Source organism: Galeopterus variegatus, unplaced genomic scaffold (genome assembly GCF_000696425.1).
Source record: "Galeopterus variegatus unplaced genomic scaffold, G_variegatus-3.0.2 Scaffold177, whole genome shotgun sequence".
In the NCBI taxonomy this organism is placed as follows: Eukaryota; Metazoa; Chordata; class Mammalia; order Dermoptera; family Cynocephalidae; genus Galeopterus; species Galeopterus variegatus.
This window is the reverse complement of record NW_007726288.1, coordinates 568,125-586,961: the sequence shown is the minus strand read 5'-3', so window position 1 is coordinate 586,961 and position 18,837 is coordinate 568,125. Positions and strand designations below refer to the sequence as shown.

Genomic DNA, 18,837 nt, shown 5'->3' with positions numbered 1-18,837 from the left:
CTACAGACTAATGGGGGACTTAAATCCTGCAGGCCTCCAGGACCTGCTCTGAGGATGCTCCTCAGCAGGCTTAGAAAGTGCTGCTGCTTTGATGGGACTAACAATTCCACTGGCTTGTGCTGAGAGCGCCCGCTCTGCTGTCAAACTATAAATGCCCCCCACAGCCTTTTCCTTTGCCTTATTCTGTTTGAATACTGGAAAGGTCTGTTACCCGAAGCCAGGCTAGACCAAGAATGGCAAGAGGAGAGCTCTGGCCGAGGAAAGGTGAATTGGAGATACCCCAAAGCTAGTGGTTACATTAGTCTTATATGGAAACCCACCCAGATGGCAACAATGTCTCATAACTGGGTAAAACAAAAGAACTTCCTTCAGGAATATAATGATATATGTTTTTGAGAATCCGGAACAAGACTCCTAATTTTGGTTCACAGATCCTAAATTAAAAGATGTCCTGGTGCATTTATTTTGAGTAGCTGGTAATTGTTCTGGTATCAGCATCTACTTCTAAACTGAATTTAGGATATTGGTGGAGAATGTCAAATACGAGGCTCTCAGCCTTGCCTTGTCTCTAGCTGTGGCCGGCTCCCCTCCTACCCACATGAAGAGGCCTCAGGAAGGCACAATTTTCCCAGCACTGCACATAACACAGGAAACCCCAGCCCCTCCCATGCTGCTAACTTCAGAAAGTCTTAGAAATCCCAGCTGAAAGGAACCGAACTTCAGTGTTCAGCACCACTCGATCCTGCACGCAAGCCTTTGTTTTAGACTCCTAAAGCCTGAAGTAGGAAGATGTAATTGGTCTGTTACTAAATCCCCCTTTCTTTCCATTTCCCCAGAATCCTGGGGAAGAGGGAGAGAAGAAAGCAGAGCATGGAGGAGAAGACGGAGCTGTGGAGGTGTCAGGAGCCTCCACCTCAGTCCTCTGACAGCATGACCCCGAGGACGAGGTGAAATTCAGCAGGGCTGTGGGGATGAACGTGGGCGGTGGCTGGCACCCGCAATCAAGATCTCCTAGGACAGTCTCCTCTTCAAATATTCTATTCTGGAACATCATTCACCTTTGGGTGGACGAGGACTCTGTCTCCCTACACCCACCTTCCTCTGTGACTAGCCGGTGTCCTGTCCCTGTGTGAGAACAGGACGCCCAGGGCCAGGCTTGGTCATTGCAAGTCCTTCTCTGGCAGCATCCAGGCAGAGGCCTGAATGGACCTGCTAGGGAACCACTTTTGCTATCAGAGGCATTGTCCTGAGAGGCCAGAGAGGTAATGGCACTCAGCGCGGACTCCTGAATCACACTGCTCAGGTTCAAAATCCAGCCTGCCTCTACCAGGTGTGTGATCTTGGGCACATTACTCAGCAGCTCTGTTTTTCAGTTTCCCTGCCTGGGAAGACTGTGCTGAGGATTAAAAAGGATTAAATATGTTGACACATGTAAAAAATGTGCAGGACAGTGCTTGGCACATGGCACGTCTCATATTGAGTGCTGGCTATGGAGGATTCACAGAATCGCAGTTTTAGATCTCAGCATCTCTGAATTCGGGGGCTAACCCACGGATAAGAGGATGACACCAGGATAAGAAGCTGAGTCGAATACGTCATTTTACAGATGAGAAGGTAAAGGCTCAGAGAGTTGGAGGGGGCTGACCACCTGCGGCAGAGTGAGGCAGGACAGTGGGTTTGCAGGAGGAACCTAGGCTCTGAACTCCCTCCCACTGCATCCCTGAGCCAATATGACCACAAACCTTTTAGTCAGTTTCTAGTTTGACTACTTCACTATCTCAGTGGTTTACTGAATTTGGTCTCTGAGATTATCTGGTTGATCGGGGGAAGCAGTTTCAATATAAGATGGCCAAAGTTTAATAGCTATAATTAAACTATTATATGTAGAACTATTCATGTGCGTAGATGAATTTTCTAGATCATGGATGCAGTACAAAAAAAGCTTGGGCCAACATTCAGTCTTTCCTCTTTTTGGGGGTGGGGTGGGGGTGGGAGGTGGGTGGGAGTCCTGACAGAAGCATTAAAGGTGGTCATACTTTGATGACATGATCAGTCCTTGGAGCTGACAGCTGTGCTTTATTTGCACCACACACGTTTGGAAGTTCTCTGATTCGGGGGCAGCACTGAGATGGACTGTGTGGCTGCACCTGTGGGAATCTGTAGGTGTGGTAGAAGCTGAATGGACAGCTGCTTTCAGCCACTTAGGTTTGACCTTTTTTTCCTGTCATTTCGAGTTCCATAGGCATTCAATTGGTAGCTGTTTGCATGCAAAGGAAATAGGATAACTGAGTAGTTACAAAATAACTCCTTTAACATTGATCTTGATAGAATCCCAGCAGAGGAAAGGAAAATTTTAGCAGCAAGAACAATCCTTTTAAATAGTAAATCAGATCACGTTACTCTGTCGCAAGATGTGGTGATGGTTCTCCAGTTCTTCCACCAGCTACAAGGCCCTGTGTGGCCTGGCCTCTGCATCCTGAGTGCCTCTCTCCTTCACTCAGTCAGCTCCAACCACAGTGTTCTTTCTACAGACCCTCAACCATGGCACCTCGTCACACTGGGCACTGGCAAAGGCTGTTACCTCTGCCCAGAGAACCACATGGCCAGTTGTCACCTCCTGCAAGTCTCTGCTCAGATCTTACCTTCCCATTAAGAACCCCACGTGGTTCTGCAGCCTGATGTACCCGGCCATCCCCCGACAGTCCCTCTCCTCAGCTCTGCTTTCTCCTTTCCTCCCTAACATCTATCACTTTCTAACTTACTTTGTGATTTGCTTATTTATGATCCTTATCACTCACTGTCTCCTTGCCATTAGAATGTGAGTTCCAGGAAGGCAGAGTCTTGTCTGTCTTGTTCTCAGGTGAACTCCCAATGCCTGGCACACAGAAGGACCCGACCCATACTTGTCGAATGAATGAGAAACTTGCTGAAGTGCTAGTAGGATGACAACTTCCAATGAGACTTTGTCTGCCTGAGTCATAAATGGCCTCCTTTGTAGAACCTCTTTCTCTGTCCACAGTATGAGCTGCCTTTATCTCACTGTCAGAACGCCTCCCTCCCCAGACCCAGGTGTGGTTTGGTGTCTTTCCCTTGGACTTGGGGCAAGGCTGAAGTGCACTTCCCCATGGTCACTGCCCTTGCCACAGCTCTCGGGCATGGGCGTGGGGCCCCCATGGACCCTGAGCTCAGCTCTTCTCTCTTTGTCTGCACAGGAAGAGGCGTGGAGCTCTGACTTCTCGGCTGTTGGCATGGGCTTTCATAGCAACTTAGCAACTGACACTCGGCCACCCTGGCTAAGTTGGAACACCATTACCACTGCTCCCTCTGGGAAGCTGGGGCTCTTGTGTCTATAAAGCTGGGGGCCCAACAGGGAGGGGTTCATTCTGCAACAGAGCTGGAGAGTCTCCAGCAGACATGTGCTGAGGATCGAGCTCTGACCTTCCGACTCTCCCACGGCTTGCCAGCACCTCCACCACAGGTGGGTGGGGGTGAAACTCAAGTCTTTTGGCAGCCTGGCTCATCTGGAGCTCCGGTGAAAGATGGTGAAACCAGGGGTGAAACTCAGGATAGAGAAGCATTTCTGGATTTCATCTATCCCTCCTATCTCTAACTCCATTACTGCAAATAAATGAGATGGCTACAAAATAGGGCTCGCAAGGGAAGATAAAAGGAGTCACGTATTTCATAAAATAGAGGGAAGACTTTTTTCTTTTGGTCTTGCCCACCAACTCCTGTGTCCATGATCTCATCTCCAAAGACCTGAGGTTTTAATAGCCCATAATTATTTAATCATTCCAGTTCTGCTGTTTGTTCTCAGCTTTAAGTGCCAGATAAACATGTTTATTAAAAAGACAGCCTAAATTCGTAGAAAAACCGAAACAGTTTGAGAATTTCTTAATAGTAATTCCTGTCTCACAATGATTAAGTCACATGAAAGGAGGAAAAAGCATTGAAATACTAGAAAATGGTTTTCTTCCCAAGGTCTGTGTGTTTAGAAACTCAGACTTAAAATTTCAACCCGAATTTTCATGTTTTTGTTTTGTTTTGTTTTTGCCCTGCAAACCAAGGTGCTCCCGATGCCAGCAAGTCTCATCCAACATGTGGCCTGCTGGTGAGACTTAGCACACCATGAACCCTTCTGGGCGTTACCGAATACTTTTGAGCGGGGTGGAAACTGTTTTTGCTGTGGCTGGGGGTGCACTGTCTGGCCACGTGTTTAAGGCAGAACGGGTACAGCTGATTGGGGGGATACTTAGGGTTGGGGAGGATCAGGACAGAAAGGAGCAAGAGCAAGTGCAAGATAAAATGGCGTGAAAAAAGAGTCAAGAGGCCCAGCGCGCTGTCAATCAGCACCCAGCAAGGGGGCGTGTCTGTGGGAATGCGGAGGACTTCGCCTTGCGGGTGTACAGGAGAATTCAGGGTGGTGGCCAGGCAGGGGTGGCCAAGCCAATGAACGAGTCTAAAATCAAAGTAATACAATAAGATGGAGAACCACCTCCTAACCTTTTACTAATAAGAAATGTTAACATCAGGAGAAATTCTGAGAAGGGACAGATTTTTAAATACTGCGACATTACTTAAAGTTGAAATATGGTTCTGAGATTTCATCTAAAAAATCACTAGACAGTAAATTAAAAAATAAAACCCCCCAAAGAAACAAACAAACAGAAAGACACTGGATATAAAATAAAAATATAGAACACACACGCACAAAGACAAAGGAAGAAATATGCTTTTGGATTTAAAAAAATAATAAGAAAGAAAGAAGGAACAAACAACAAATCCCATTTCAATCCCCATAGTACATACCTTGTAGCGAGGCCTGTAAGTCTTTCATATTTTGGTCTAAAAGCTGCGAAGGAAGGAATCCTGACCCCGCCTGGGGCTTGGGGTCCAGCTCTCCCAGGGCTGCAAGTGGTGCTGGCTCCTTCAGCCGATCGTCTCCAAACACAGCCGCCCACTCTTTGCTGAAGTCACCCTCTTCCAGGGAAGAAGTGTTGAAGATCTCACTCAGCAGCAGCAGGTCATCTTTCTCAGCACCTTCCGGTTCTGGGGTCCCTGTCATTGGGCCCAGGCCAGCTGATTGAAGTAACAGCACAGAACATCACCACCCAAGGCTCAATCTCTCAGGAATAAATGCTATGGGGGCTGGGATGGGACAGACTGGAGGAGGGCTACATTTATTACAGTTAATCAAAATATAAAGTCATCTCTTTATAGTCTTTCTTAAGAGACTTCAGAATTAAATTTCTAGTCCCATGCTCCCCCATATCCTTTCCTCCAAAGCAAGTCCAGTTTCTGAGCATCATTAGAATTGCATTTAAATATTTTTCGCAAAAACTCTAGGATTTTGGTTTTCCTTTAATATAAAAGCAAATTTATCAAAAATATTTCTCAGATATGAAACAAAGCCAGGATTAAAAGCATGCTGGAGATCTTAGTTCCTTGTTTGTACAGCTTCTGGAATCTTTCCACACAGCCCTCAGTCCACATTGCCTGGGCCAGAATAGCCATGTACCATGTGGCAATCTGTCCTACCACCCAGGATGGGAAGAGAACCCTACCATGTCCTGGCCCAGGAAGAAAAGGGGGAACCCAGGCCAGGAAGGGACCAAGGAAAGAATTCTTGCTTCCTTTCTCCTTTGCTGAAACACAACGGCATGAAGCCAAGGAAAGGTGGATCTGGTCTGAGGCCAGAGGTGAGAGGATTACAAGGAAAGAGGGGCTGAGCTTTGGAGACACAGCTCTGCAGGGCTGAAACCAGCACTGGACCTTAGGAGAGCCCCAGGTCCACCCCTTCCTTGCTGTGCAACTTCAGCAAGCCCCTTAAACCCTTCTGAGCCTCTGTTTTCTCATCTACAGAGTTATAATATTAATAATGCCCACCTCAGAATGTTGTCAGTAAGAACAAACCTCAGTGTCTGTCCAGAAAGAAGACTTTCAGGAAGAGATCAATCCTTACAATATGAGCATTGACAAAATACTGAATATTGAATACAAGCAAAGAGGGAGCATTCCTATCAGAAATCCTATACCAAGACCTATGAGTTTTCTATATATTTCAAGAACCAAGGGCTAATGGTTTAATTAACTGTTGCTTTGTTGTGGTATCTAATTCCTACTTGGAAACTGTAAACATTTTTGATGTAAGTCATAAGGAGAAGAAAAAAGTCATGATTTATATATTTTTGGAGATATACTGCAATTCTAATATGGTCATATTAAATGAGATTACCAGGTGTTCCTCAAATACATAAGATATTTAACAATGAAGTTTTTTTTGTTTGTTTGTTTTGTTTTAAATAAAGCTTCTTTGGGTTGGCTTTACTGGATCTATTTTCAACCACACTTTACATAGAGATCTAAAGATTAAGGGGACTTTTGATGTGCTGAGCAGACTAGCTACAAATCAGGGAGGGGAGGAATCTAATCACTCTCATGCCACTGTGGTTTAGAAATAGTGGCAAAACATCACTTTAGTCAGACAACTGTCTAATTTAAGCATTCTTATTGTTTGTGTTATCAGAGAAATTGTCACCAAGACACAGCTTATAGGTGTTGTGGGTGAGAAGATGGGGAAAATGGCATTTTGAACAGGCTTTTGAGATGGTGCTGCAGAAGCAGGGTATTCCAGCAACCACTTAAGGCTGCACGGAGTGGGCAAGGTTGCCTACCACCAGCTCACATCTGAGTGCAGGAAGGAAGGAGCTGGCGGAAGCAGGCTTAGCTGTGTCAGGGTATGTCCATCAAGGCATGTGCTATGCATTCTTGCCTGCTCTTTCTCAATCTCAATCTCAACATCATTTTTTACATATATTGACTTCACAGATCTCTGTACTTCCTCCTTTCAGATGGGACTGGAATGCCTAAACCCTTTTTCACAGTTTACTTTCTGACCTGACTAAAACCAGATGATTGCCGAACCAAAAACCTCTTTTAACTGGAACCAATTCAAATTGATGTGTAGACTCTAGAAGAACAAATGACCTTAAATAAGCCTTGTAATGATGTGCGTTCCTCGTACAGTCACTAATACAGCTCTCTGCTAAGTCACACCCTGGGGGAAGTTTCCCTGCTGTAATCTAGATGTCCCTCCAGGGAAGATCATCATTAACATCAGCAACAACAAATAAACTTTGAGCCTTCCAAAAATAACAACAAGGGCTGGCCAGTTAGCTCAGTTGGAGCTTAGCTGGTTAGACCTTGTAACACCAATGTCAAGGGTTCAGATCCCCCTACCAGCCAGCAGCCAACCAAAAACCCAAAACCCCCAAATAACCACAGACTGTAAAAGCTCCAGCAATCTTTGTTTTTTTCCTCTTTAGGTTTTGTGCCATGGTATTTGCAGTGGACTTTGAGACTGTAAAAGCTCCAGCAATCTTTGGTTTTTTCCTGTTTAGGTTTTGTGCCCTGGTATTTGTAGTAGAGTTTGGAGGTTTTTGCTAACTTTGCATCCCCTCCCCTCTTCGTCTACAGCTTTCCCTTTGGGGAAACACCTTCTCCATGTGATACAGGGGAGATACTACTTAAGATGCCACCACCCGGGTGGATGTGTGACTGAGGCTGGCCAGAGTCGTCCTCCACTTCTCAGGCCTTGGTGACTGGCTCAGGGATGGGCACATGCCCAAGGCTTCCTGAGTTTGGAAGAAACTGAATGCAAGAGGGTCTCTCTTTCTGTGGGATTCCCAGTTCTAAAGATGAAGTTTTGAGACTTCCAGGGATAATGAAGCCATTAGATAGAGGGTAACAGCCTGAAGAGTCCTGACAAAACTGCCTAAGCCCCGGGATCCAATCTTGCCGGAAGCCAATCCACCACTGCATGTCCCCAGTGACATGGACCAATACATTCTTCATTTAAAAAACTTGTTAAAATCTAAACTATTTTGAGTAGGATTTCTATCACTTGCAACCAAAAAATTTCTGACGAATACTGTATCCTATCAAACTCAAATTTTTTAGTGACAGAAATGAGAAAAAGACCCATGGTGGATTTGATATTGTCTAGGCCTAGTTCTAAATACAGGTTTGCCTGCAACTGAGACCTATCATTATTGAATTTGGCCTATTATTTAGTGTCCTGGTTATTTAACAGTTAAAACAGGCTGCACAGTGAACATTTTATCTTTTAAGAGAACTTATTACTTAGCTAAAAGCAATGAAACTGGCACTGACTTCAACTATAAAACATGGAAACCTCCCAATTATTGCACTGATAATTAAGATGCTTGAAATGACTACACATAACCTATAAGAAAACTTAATTACCAGTAGAAAAGGACAGGTTTAGGTCTGTAACCAGACAAGTCGAGACTTGAGAAATAACACTAGTCAGTTGGCTCTTGAGAATCATGCTATCACTGTTTGTGAAAATGATTCAACTCAATTGAGAGAAAATGGGGACACACACAGAGATATGATAAGCTCTTTGAGAGAAGCCCTAGTAAGAGCTTGCAACTGAAGTCAGAGCTTCCACCCATGGAGACGGGCAAGTATTGCCACCGGGTTGTGGCACCCCATCCTGCTTTCATCTTAAGGGACGATCAAAAGTGTGGAGGTCTCGGGTGCCAAACCCATCCATGCTCCTGCAAGCCCCATTACTCCCGCGCAGGCTCCCAGGCCTCCACGTTCACCCTTATATCAGATAATCCAACCACAGATGTTACTACAAAAACAGAAGCCAGCAGACACCACATCCTCACATTCCCACCTCTCTGCCTCCAGCTCTATGAGCCTCACGCAGTCGACCCCTCTGCCTGAGATCAGCCCTCCCCGTGCCTCCCCCTTCTCCTGGGAGCCTGCTCTGTTCCCACTGCTGTTCAGCTCCAGCCAACGCTTCTTGCCCCTGGCCTCAGGAGATATGTGCACATCCCACAGCAATCAGTCTTCACCCGATACTGCTCTCCAACCCCCTCCCGCCCTTTCAAATGTCTGTTCTGGTTTCTTCATCCTTCCACAGCACACCCTCTACTTTGTCTCTATTCTTTTTCAGATGCTTGTCATTAAGTTCCTGTCCCCACCCTACACTGAAGTGGCTCTCTTGAAGGTTACAGGTGAGATCTCCATGGCCAGTTCCAGCTCCCTTTTCCTAGACGGTAGCATTTTGCACCACTGCCTCACTCTGGAAATGCTATCATCTCCTGGGAGTCCCCAGGAGGTGGCTCTCTTGGATGACCTCCTATCTCCTCGACAGTGTCCTCTCTTCTGCCTCTTCCTACTCTGGTTGTCCTTAAGGTTTATCCCAAGCCATCATATCTCACTTTCCTACTTTCTCTGTCGAAGATCTTATCTATTCTTACGGTTTCAATCTCACCCCTGAAGATTCTCAAATCTCTATCCCCAATTCCAAGTTCTTCCTTGAACTCTGATGACGAATTCCTGTCTGTGGGGCCCTTCAGGGTTTCCCATGGGTGAGGCTGCTGGCACTCCACAGAGGCACTCTCCTACCGTGTACCTTTGCTCAATCTGGCTGTGAGATGATGCACTCACTCAAAAGCCTTCAATGGCTCCCACTGACTATCAGTAAAGTAACACTCCTTACAGTGGTGCTCAGGACTCTGCAGTCAAGCCCTACTGCAGCCCCGTCAGTGACCCATCAACACTGTCATCCGGGAGGCCTACACCTCGGCAAAACTCCTGTGCCTGCTATTATTGCTCCAATGTGCTTTCCTGCCTTCCTGTCTGTGCACTTGCTGTTTTCTCCCAATGAAAAGAATCTTATTACTTTGATTATTTTTACAACCAAATGGGATCTTAAAGGTCATCTTCTCTAACTCATTTTACAGATGAGGAGAAAGACACTCAGGTTACATGACCTGCCCAGTGTCATATAATTTATTAGTTACAGATAAGCTGGCTGGGGACCCCTGATTCACGGGTCGGTGTTATTTCACGGTGACACCCTGCTTTTACTTTAGAACCTATTAAAGATCTCATATATAAATGAATATTTAAGCTTCTGTAAAGTGCTAAGGGTCTCTAAGGTCGGATGGCTCCACTGGCAGCCAGGCACCATATGCATGCCACCACAGAATGGCCGAGATGGCAGCTCCACTCAGCATGTTTTCCCTGCACTGCCCAGGGCTTCAAAAATACAAACCCCACGCCTCTGGGAAAAATTCCCCAGGAGAACTGATCCTGAACCGATGAGCTCTATGTGTGTGAAAACTCACATACAGAGGACGCTCTCTTAAGTTCAGACAGAGTGTGGGAAACTGGAACGGCTCTCTCAGGTAGTACTTTTGAAATCATACTGAGTTTCACGACCTCAGCATAAATTAGGAACACAGAAAATGGAAACATAACTACATAGACCGAAAATAAGAGCACAGGAAAATAGATAAATGTCACTCACTTTACCTTCATCTGTGTGTGAAACAGGAAGACTCCGTTTCTCTGGTTTTCTCCCTTGTCCCCACTCTCGACATTATGACTAATCATAAAGGCCACACACTTGCAATACAGATGAAAAACCCCAAACACCAACACTATCCTCACATCACCCAAAAGAGTGTAGGGGGGAAAGACGGGTAGGAAACCACCTTACCAAAACGTCTAACAAGAAAAAATAGTCTTCATTATGAAGGACTCTGGTGACAAACTGTATTTGTTTGCAAGTCAAGAATACTGCTTCTAAAAATTCTTCTCTGGTGAAAAAAGATTGTGGACTATAATAGATGGGAGAAAAGCCATCCCTGCCCACTCCTGAAGGAGAACAAACAAACAAAAACCAAAAACACAAACCAACAGTGCTAGACCCTGGTAGGCACTCAGACAATACCTGTCGATGGTCCCCAAGCCTGCGCCTCTGTTTCAGTATTAGATCTTTAGCAGCCAAGTAATCTTAGTAAAAAACATAAAACCTGGGGCAGAGGTATTCATAGAATCCTTATAAAAATCTTTGTAGGGGTAAATCTATATAGAGCATTACTGACTACAAGGTAATCAAGTAAGAACAGTATTTGGCTTTAAAAATGTACCATCATTTTTTTGAAAGGATGAAAGCCAGCAGTAGATCCCAGGACACTGGGGAAGACAGGGAGGAGGAAGGCAGAGGAGGGGAAGTTTATGAGAAAGATAACGAGCTTAGTACTTGGCACGTTGTATGTGAAGAGGCAGTCAGATCCCTAGTTAGCAATATACGGATAACTGCAGGACACAGTTCTGCATGACTCAGGAGAAACTGGGCACTGAGAGATAAACACACATTATTGCTACGGGCTAAAGGTTCTTGCCCAAACCTATGGCAGCTACCGAATGAGCTGTCTTCCTGATGCGTGGCCAGAATTCAGAATCACAGGCTGGGAGTAGTAACCAAAGCAGCAGCAGAAGACAAAGATTTTAGTTATAATATGGACAATTAAAATGTTTTAAAATTGGCTCAGTTAGGCTTGTCCTAGAGAGGAATCTTTTGGATAAGGCTGAGTTATGAGATCTAAGTGAGTTGAATTCATCGAACCCCCTTCTGCTTTATACCATCACTTCTTTGTTCAGTTACCTGTTAGTTATTTTTCTTGGCCTAACTTTGAGGAAAACAGAGACTTCTACATGTTATAACTCATGAATTGAGGTCAGATTGTCACATGTCGTAAGAAAATTTGAGAGCCACTTTCAAGTATCTCAAAATGTCACTAAGTTTCTTTTTCACTTAAAACATTTTTTATAAACTGTGGTCAAATATGGGTTTTTCCATTACATTATCTATTTAGTAGGAGAAAGCAAATTGCATTATGACACGGAAATCAGAGTGATTTTCTGGCAATGGCTCTTTGAGAATCGTAGCTATTGTCATAAGTGGTCTGCTTTCTGATAACATTGTACTGCAGCTTAGACATTACTTGTCTAACAGAATTACCACTGGGAGTGAACTGGCCCCCAAGCAGCAGGGTGCTAGAGCTTACAGCCTCCAAGTCCTATAAAGTCAGCCACCCCTGCATAGAGCTCTTTTTATTTCTTGACTGTTTAATGTCTTGCATATTATAATCAGCATTTTAATTCAGGATTTGGGCCTTCCGGCACTTTTCCAAAGGGCACACATTTTGAAGTCAACAAATTAATGAGTGTTCTTTTCTTCAGTCACCCACGATCTCTGAGCACTGAGAGAATATTTTTACACTAGTGATCATGTTAATATTTAAGCCAATGCTACCCTATGGGTCGACAACACAGAAGAGGCAGATAGCAAGAAAGCACCGCTTGTGCCTAAAGAAGGGCTTTGTCGTGGTGGCAGTGATAAAGGGAAATGAGGAATTATGTGACATGGCATTTAACTGAGAAAATTTGAAAGTCAATATTTCTCCCTGAGAACAAGTACAGATTTTAGCTAAGAGCACATTCATATCTCTATCTTTAGAATTAAATTGTGTACTCCAAAAAGGGATAGGAGCTGCTATTCTTTGAAACTAAAATGATCGTAACTGTAAACCAACGAGGTAGGGAAGTTGTTTTAACTAAGCAGAAGGATATCAGTCTTATTCCAGTGTATCTCAGCACATGCTTTTGAGGAAGCTTATGAAAGTCTCTCAGGCAGTATAGTATTTCTAATTTAACTCTGTGAAGAAAAGCATAGCCACTGGGTTAGTGTTATGCCATTACTACCAAGTTAAAAAAATCAAAATCTAAAGCCAGAACCTTTTCTTTGTATGTGAGAAGGGGGTAAACATGAGAGCATCACCTCATATTTGCTGTGTCTGTGAAAAGAAACACTGGAAGAACACACTGGGGGTGGGAATACTGAACAGGGAGGGGCTGGGGAACAGGAATGGGAGTGAGAGATTTTTTTACCATATACTTAGAAAATTTTATAAGAATTTTTTATTGTGATAAAACATATATATAACATAAGAATGTCCATTTTAAGCATTTTAAAACATCCAATTGCGTGGAATTAATTACATTCACAATGCTGTGTAACGACTACCTCTATCTATTTCCAAAATTTTACTATATACGTTTTTATTAAATAAAGAGCAAATTACATAAACAAGATGTTGGGAACTGGAGGAATAACTATCAAAATAAGTTGAAGCACATGTATGATCATAAATATGTTTGTTAAATGTTAAGATTTACTGAAACTGGCTGGTGGGTACCTAGGGCTCATTAGATTATTGTCTTTATTTCATTTTTTTATGATTAAAATATTTTCCCCCCTACAAAAAATAATAATTTTTTTTTTGCAGCTGGCTGGTATGGGGATCTGAACCCATGACCTTGGTCTTATAAAGCTGTGGTCTAACTGGTCAGCCCACCAAAAAATAGTTTGTGAAAAACACTTTTATTCTATCAAAATATTCCCTTCTTAAGCCAAGGGGGAAACATTTTTAGGAAAATGGAGGTTGTGTGTGGCAATCTACATTAACTGCTTGCTTATTACTTTCATTACCTAGTATGATTTCAGTACTTACAAATGACTCGTCATTTTGGTAAAATATGCATGAAAGTTCACAAAATGTGAGGATGCTTCAAAAATGTCACAAATAGAATTAAATGAAAATATGAATCCTTCCATGAACTTTTTGAAGTACCCCTGTATTGCCCAGTATGCTGCCTTCAGTAAAACAGTAACAAGGAAAGCAGATTTATTTCTACCCTCAAGTCTGTATTATTCCTAAGCACTGGAAACTTAATGGCAGAGTTGTGGTGCCTTTCCAGTTTTAAACACTTTAACCAATGTCTTCTGTTTTCCAGAGACTTTCTTTTTCTCATACTCCATGAATTAACTCCACATCAAGCTCAGATGTAGGGGCCTGCAGAATGTACTTGGCCAATTTCTAGACCTGTAAGAAACTTGTAAGACCAGGGCAGACTATGTGCCAGCCACCAGGGCATGGAATGCTCGAGAGTTTGGCTCAGAATCTCAGCGGTATTTCAGACTTGTGGTAAATCATTAAAAGGAAACCTTTGGTAGCAAAGGCTATGATCAGGCTGAACACACTCTTGGGATCACTTGACACTATACATGTGTCATCCAAACCCATGGTTCCAGATTCTCTTTTCGGAGGTTAGTTAGTAAGAGACCTTAGGTCTGGTGGACTTGGGCATAGGACGTAGCCAGGTAAACTCTCTGCTTGCATTTATCTAAGGCTCAATGGAGATGCAGTACAGTAAACCATCGGACATCATTCTTAGTCCTATCTCAACTGTCAACCATTTGAACAGTGTCCCTGTGTCAGAGACCATGAAATACCCTTTATGTACATTATCTCCAATCCTGACACTAACCCAGCAAGGCCATTCCTTGCTGGTTCAATTTTACAAATGAGAACAACAGAGGCTTAGAGAGTTCAAGTGCAAAGCAAATTACTTAAGGCCATACAGGCCATTTATGGTAGAACCAGTGTTCAAAAACACATCTGCCTGATTCTGAAAGCTGTGTTTTTTCTACTGCAGCATGTGACCTTTGACAGAATAACTTTTAGCTTTAGTAGTTTGAACATTATAAGATGAATTATACTAACGATGACAGATCCACATGTACTAATTAGTGCTTGGGCATATTTAGAGTCATTTATAAAGACTGTCACCTGAAAACAATCTGCTTAGGAATGCAAAGTTATTAAAAAGATAAACATTATATTTTATTGCATGTAAAAACGGAACTAAAAATTAAATTTTAACCCAAAAGAAATGCACAAATCTTACCACCTTCCTCAGGTTTCATGTCTAGTAGTTCATCTACAGGTCCTTTAGGGGAGGGGAAAGAAAACAAATTATGAGTCAGTTTCACTTTGTAAGAAGTTTGAGTCAAATTATTAAAATTGAGTAGTACTCCTTAATCTAGATTACCTGAGCATGCGTGATGTGTAGAGCTTTTGTCTAAGGCAGATAAAATACTTTTTCCATCTTCATCTGTAACATAACATGTACAACTGATTATCACCAACTTGGCATGGTGTGCATGTAAATATACTATGGCAGTGTAAGGTAAATGCACAGCTTCAGGAAGAAATGGCATCTACAAATGCACTCATACAGAAACAGGGGTCCTCAGATTACGTTTAACTCCAGCTGTTGGCTCTCATTGAATGCTGATTTAACTGCCCTGAATCTTTGCTTTGTTTGGTAAAAAATTATATGACACCAGTCTAACAATTTTTCTTCCGCGGGCAAATGTGTGATTTAAGCAACTGACTACGAATCGATCGTGCTAATGAACTTTAGCCATATGGGCCTGGCTAAAATAATAAGGCAGATTACTAAGTGAAAGAGGCCAATCTGAAAAAGCTACGTATGATTCCAACTATATGACATTCTGGAAAAGCAAAACTTTGGAGACAGTGAAAAGATCATTGGTTGCCAAGGGTTTGGGGGGAGGAAGGGATAAACAGGTGGAGCATAGGGGATTTTTAGGGCAGTGAAACTATTTTGTATGATGCTATAATGGTAGATACATGTCATTATATATTTGTAATACCCATAAAATATACAACACCAAGAGTGAACCCTAATGTAAACTATGGACTTTGAGTGATGATGCGTCAGTGTAGGTTCATTGATTATAACAAACGTACCACTCTGGTGTGGAAGTTGATAGTGGGAGAGGTTATGCTCATGTGGGAGCAGGAGTATTTGGGAAATCTCTGTACTTTGTGCCTAATTTTGCTTTGAACCAAAAACTACTGTAAATAATAGAGTGTATTTGTGTGTGTGTGTGTGTGTGTGTGTGTGTGTATGCAATACAACAGCCTTAAAACTTAGTTTTCTCAAGTGTTCATTAGACTTTCTGCCGGTCACAGGATAAGAGACAGATGACAGTTCATTATAATGGACTCATTCTGTGTATATATAAAACAAGGTGGTTGACATTTACAATCCCAAAATAGTATGCAAAACCCACACGTGATTATACTGTACAAGGAAAGAGAAAACTTGATTCCCTCACACTGTCACAGATTGTATGGATATGTCATCTATGTAGATTTGTAACTGGCATACAAATATAATAAACTGGAGTTTACATTTTCCTACAGAACTACAATTTTTCTGTTTGATTACCTTAATTCCCACCACATTAGTGATTGGTGCTGTTGGTACACCCAGGCTGGAGGGCTTGGATCCATACAGAGAGCTCTTCTATGGCCAGCAAGACCAGGCCTGGCCTCTGCCTCTTCTCCCACTACTTGCTCCCCCTCATGCTCCAGAACATTCTTTCTCTGACCTTCACCTGGTCCTCCCGGGCTCACAGCCTTTGCCTGTGCTGTTTCCTTTGCTTTGCCAAGTCTTGCAGTAGCGCTTGGCTTAGCCAGTTCCCTGATCTTGTCAAATAAGCGAGGCCTGTCTATCCCATGCGCCCATAGCCCTGCACCTCTCCCCTGCAGCTCTCGCCAAAGGCAGAGCTGCCCAATTACTTGTCCAGCTATTAGGTTACCATCTGCTTCCCCTTTGACTGTAAGCCCCATCCTGGGACGGTCTGAATATGTGTCTGGTGTACCACAGTATGCCCAGAGCCCAGAGCCGTGCCTGGCACAGCGGCTCTCAACAAACATCTGCTGGACAAATGCACAGGCACGTGAGCACGTGAAGGCGCCTGAGCAGATGCCGAGAAGCCAGCATCGGAGGCACAAACGTGAGCTGGGCTTTTGCTGTTGTTGTTGTAGTTGTTCTGTTGAAAGGCAGATGGAAGAAAAACAAATGAAGGAGTAAAGTAGGGGAAGATTGAAGCAGGGGAAGCCAGTGGTTGGAAGAGTAGGAAGGAAGACAGAGGGAAGACGGCGGGTGAAGGAGAGGATGGAGCAGAGGGGAAGTTCTAGAATCTGCTTTGCTTCCTCCCATGTCCCGGAAAGGCTGGCACAGACAAGGACGAAGCAGGGCAGAGGTGGGTCGGTGGCTATGTCCCCGGGAGGGCCAGGCTGAACAGAGGCCTGGGGTCACTTCAGTTCTCTTCATCACCTGTACAACCTTCCCCGCACCCCTGAGGACCTTGAGTCCCGGCGAGAGGCTCAGCCTCACACCACATGGATTCTACCACAGCTTACCCCACCCTCTAGCCCTCTATGAGATGAAGAACCAGTGACAACACTGGCAGAGACAGCGGGGACAGAAGCAGCTGACACCCTTCACAGCACATGGTGTTCCCTCCAAGCTCTCACCCCTTCTCCTAACTCACCAGGCTCAGTTCACCTGAGGGATCTGGGGCCACTGACCGCAGGCTGGCCGAGCTCCTCCCCATCTGTCCCCAGCAATGACCAACACCCACCCCACAAATCATGGCAAACCGAACTCTCCCCACGTAATAATGGAATCTTACAGAAACCATCCCTACAGCCCAGACTGCAGTTAGAACTAGTAATAGCAGAAACCTTATCACCTGTTGTGAAAAGAAAGAACTTTTTTCTGGGTTTCAGTTGTGGCTGCCCCTCTGAAGAGCTGCTATTGAAGTGACTAATGATGCTGTTTTCTGCTTCAAAATATATGGCCTCTCTCAATAATGCTATAGGGTTGACACAGCTAACATTTGAACATGTAAAACTGAAACCATAGGAGGCAAATCAATATAGCCTTTTCTTCATCAGAAAAGGAGGAAGAGTTGGACAAGAAAGAAAATAAATTGGCCGTTGAGCATCAGGTAATATTTCCAAAGCAATTCTAAATAAAGATCAAAACTTACTCTTAAAACTAGAGGATTCCTTGTGCTGGTTTTCATCCTCTAATGAAATTAATCTTAAAACAAACAAACAAAAAGGTTTAGTCATCAAGTTCTGCAAATGTTATGTTTATGATACAGCCAGGTTTTCAATACAATATCTATTAGTTCACTTATAACAACACACACACACACACACACACACACACACGCATGCACGGGCAGAAAAGTCAAAGTATAGTCATTTACGTGCTACATACTTTCTGAAGAAGAAATAAATTTGCTGGCTTTCTATCCCTTTCTGTAGCATCTTAATATCTGAATATGGTTTTAGCATAAAGCACATGTTCTGTAAATATCTAGATGGGCAATTAAGGAAAACTAAGAAAGACACCTACAGCTACTACATTAAAAGACAGTAAAAAAAACCTGATGGCCAAGCATTGATTTATTCTGACTCCTGGTATTACAGGAGAGGACACCTCAGGAATTTAGCTAAATGACAGGAAGCTGAAAGCAGGATCATTTTCAAATCCAGGCTGACAGCTGCCTACTCAACTCTTACCACATCTTTAAAGACAAAAATCCATCACGGCCTGAGACACACTGGTGCCTCTGGACCCTCTAGCACTGTGGTTCACCTTTGTCTGCTATTTCTGAACAAAATTCTTGCTTTACTGTCATTGCAAATAGATACTGGGTTATACTTTTTGAGCTTTTAAAACTGAAGTACTAAAATAGTTGAGAAATCTGAAATTAATTAAAACTCATCAAGGAAATCCTAGGTAGTCCCCTTCTGAGTATAAAAACTAATGCTCTATTTTGATTGCATTAGCTTATATGGTGGGAAGAAGGTGCAGGAACTCACTCCTCTTACTACACAAGGGGCTGTGGGCAGTACCTTAACCTCTCTGAGTCTCACTCCCATCATTTTACGCCGTGGGAAATATGCCTACCTTGACTACATTGAGGGTTATCATGGAAATGACTTTACATAAATAAAGCACCCAGCATTATGCCTAGCTCATAGTAGGTGCTCACTAAATGACAGACAGCATCACTACCATTACCAGGAATAGGTTAAACTGGATGCCCCCTAAAATAGCCTATCACACTAGATTCAGATCACATTCTATAGTCTGTCCTACAGTGAAAACTTGGCTTTGTTCTGCACCGAAGAAATCGTCTAGTATTTGCTTTAAAATTAAAAAGGGCTAACACTGGCAGCAAATCTTCCCATAGGACTAAAAATATAT

General features: G+C 43.4%; 1 protein-coding gene across 5 annotated transcripts in view; it reads right to left on the bottom strand.

Annotated features, from left to right (window-relative positions):
• Positions 1-18,837, bottom strand: part of ICA1 (islet cell autoantigen 1, 69kDa) — a 153,320-nt gene that overhangs the window by 10,069 nt on the left and 124,414 nt on the right. For 3 of the 5 annotated variants that reach the window (XM_008563869.1, XM_008563845.1, XM_008563865.1), the window contains exons 9-12: positions 17,606-17,658; positions 14,785-14,847; positions 14,644-14,682; positions 4,810-5,079 (exon numbers count right to left, since the gene is read on the bottom strand). In XM_008563869.1, coding sequence (XP_008562091.1) covers positions 4,810-5,079; positions 14,644-14,682; positions 14,785-14,847; positions 17,606-17,658 — 425 coding nt within the window. Of the gene's footprint in view, positions 1-4,809; positions 5,080-14,640; positions 14,683-14,784; positions 14,848-17,605; positions 17,659-18,837 lie in introns of all 5 variants that reach the window. The other 2 variants (XM_008563850.1, XM_008563858.1) reach the window with 1 other exon arrangement.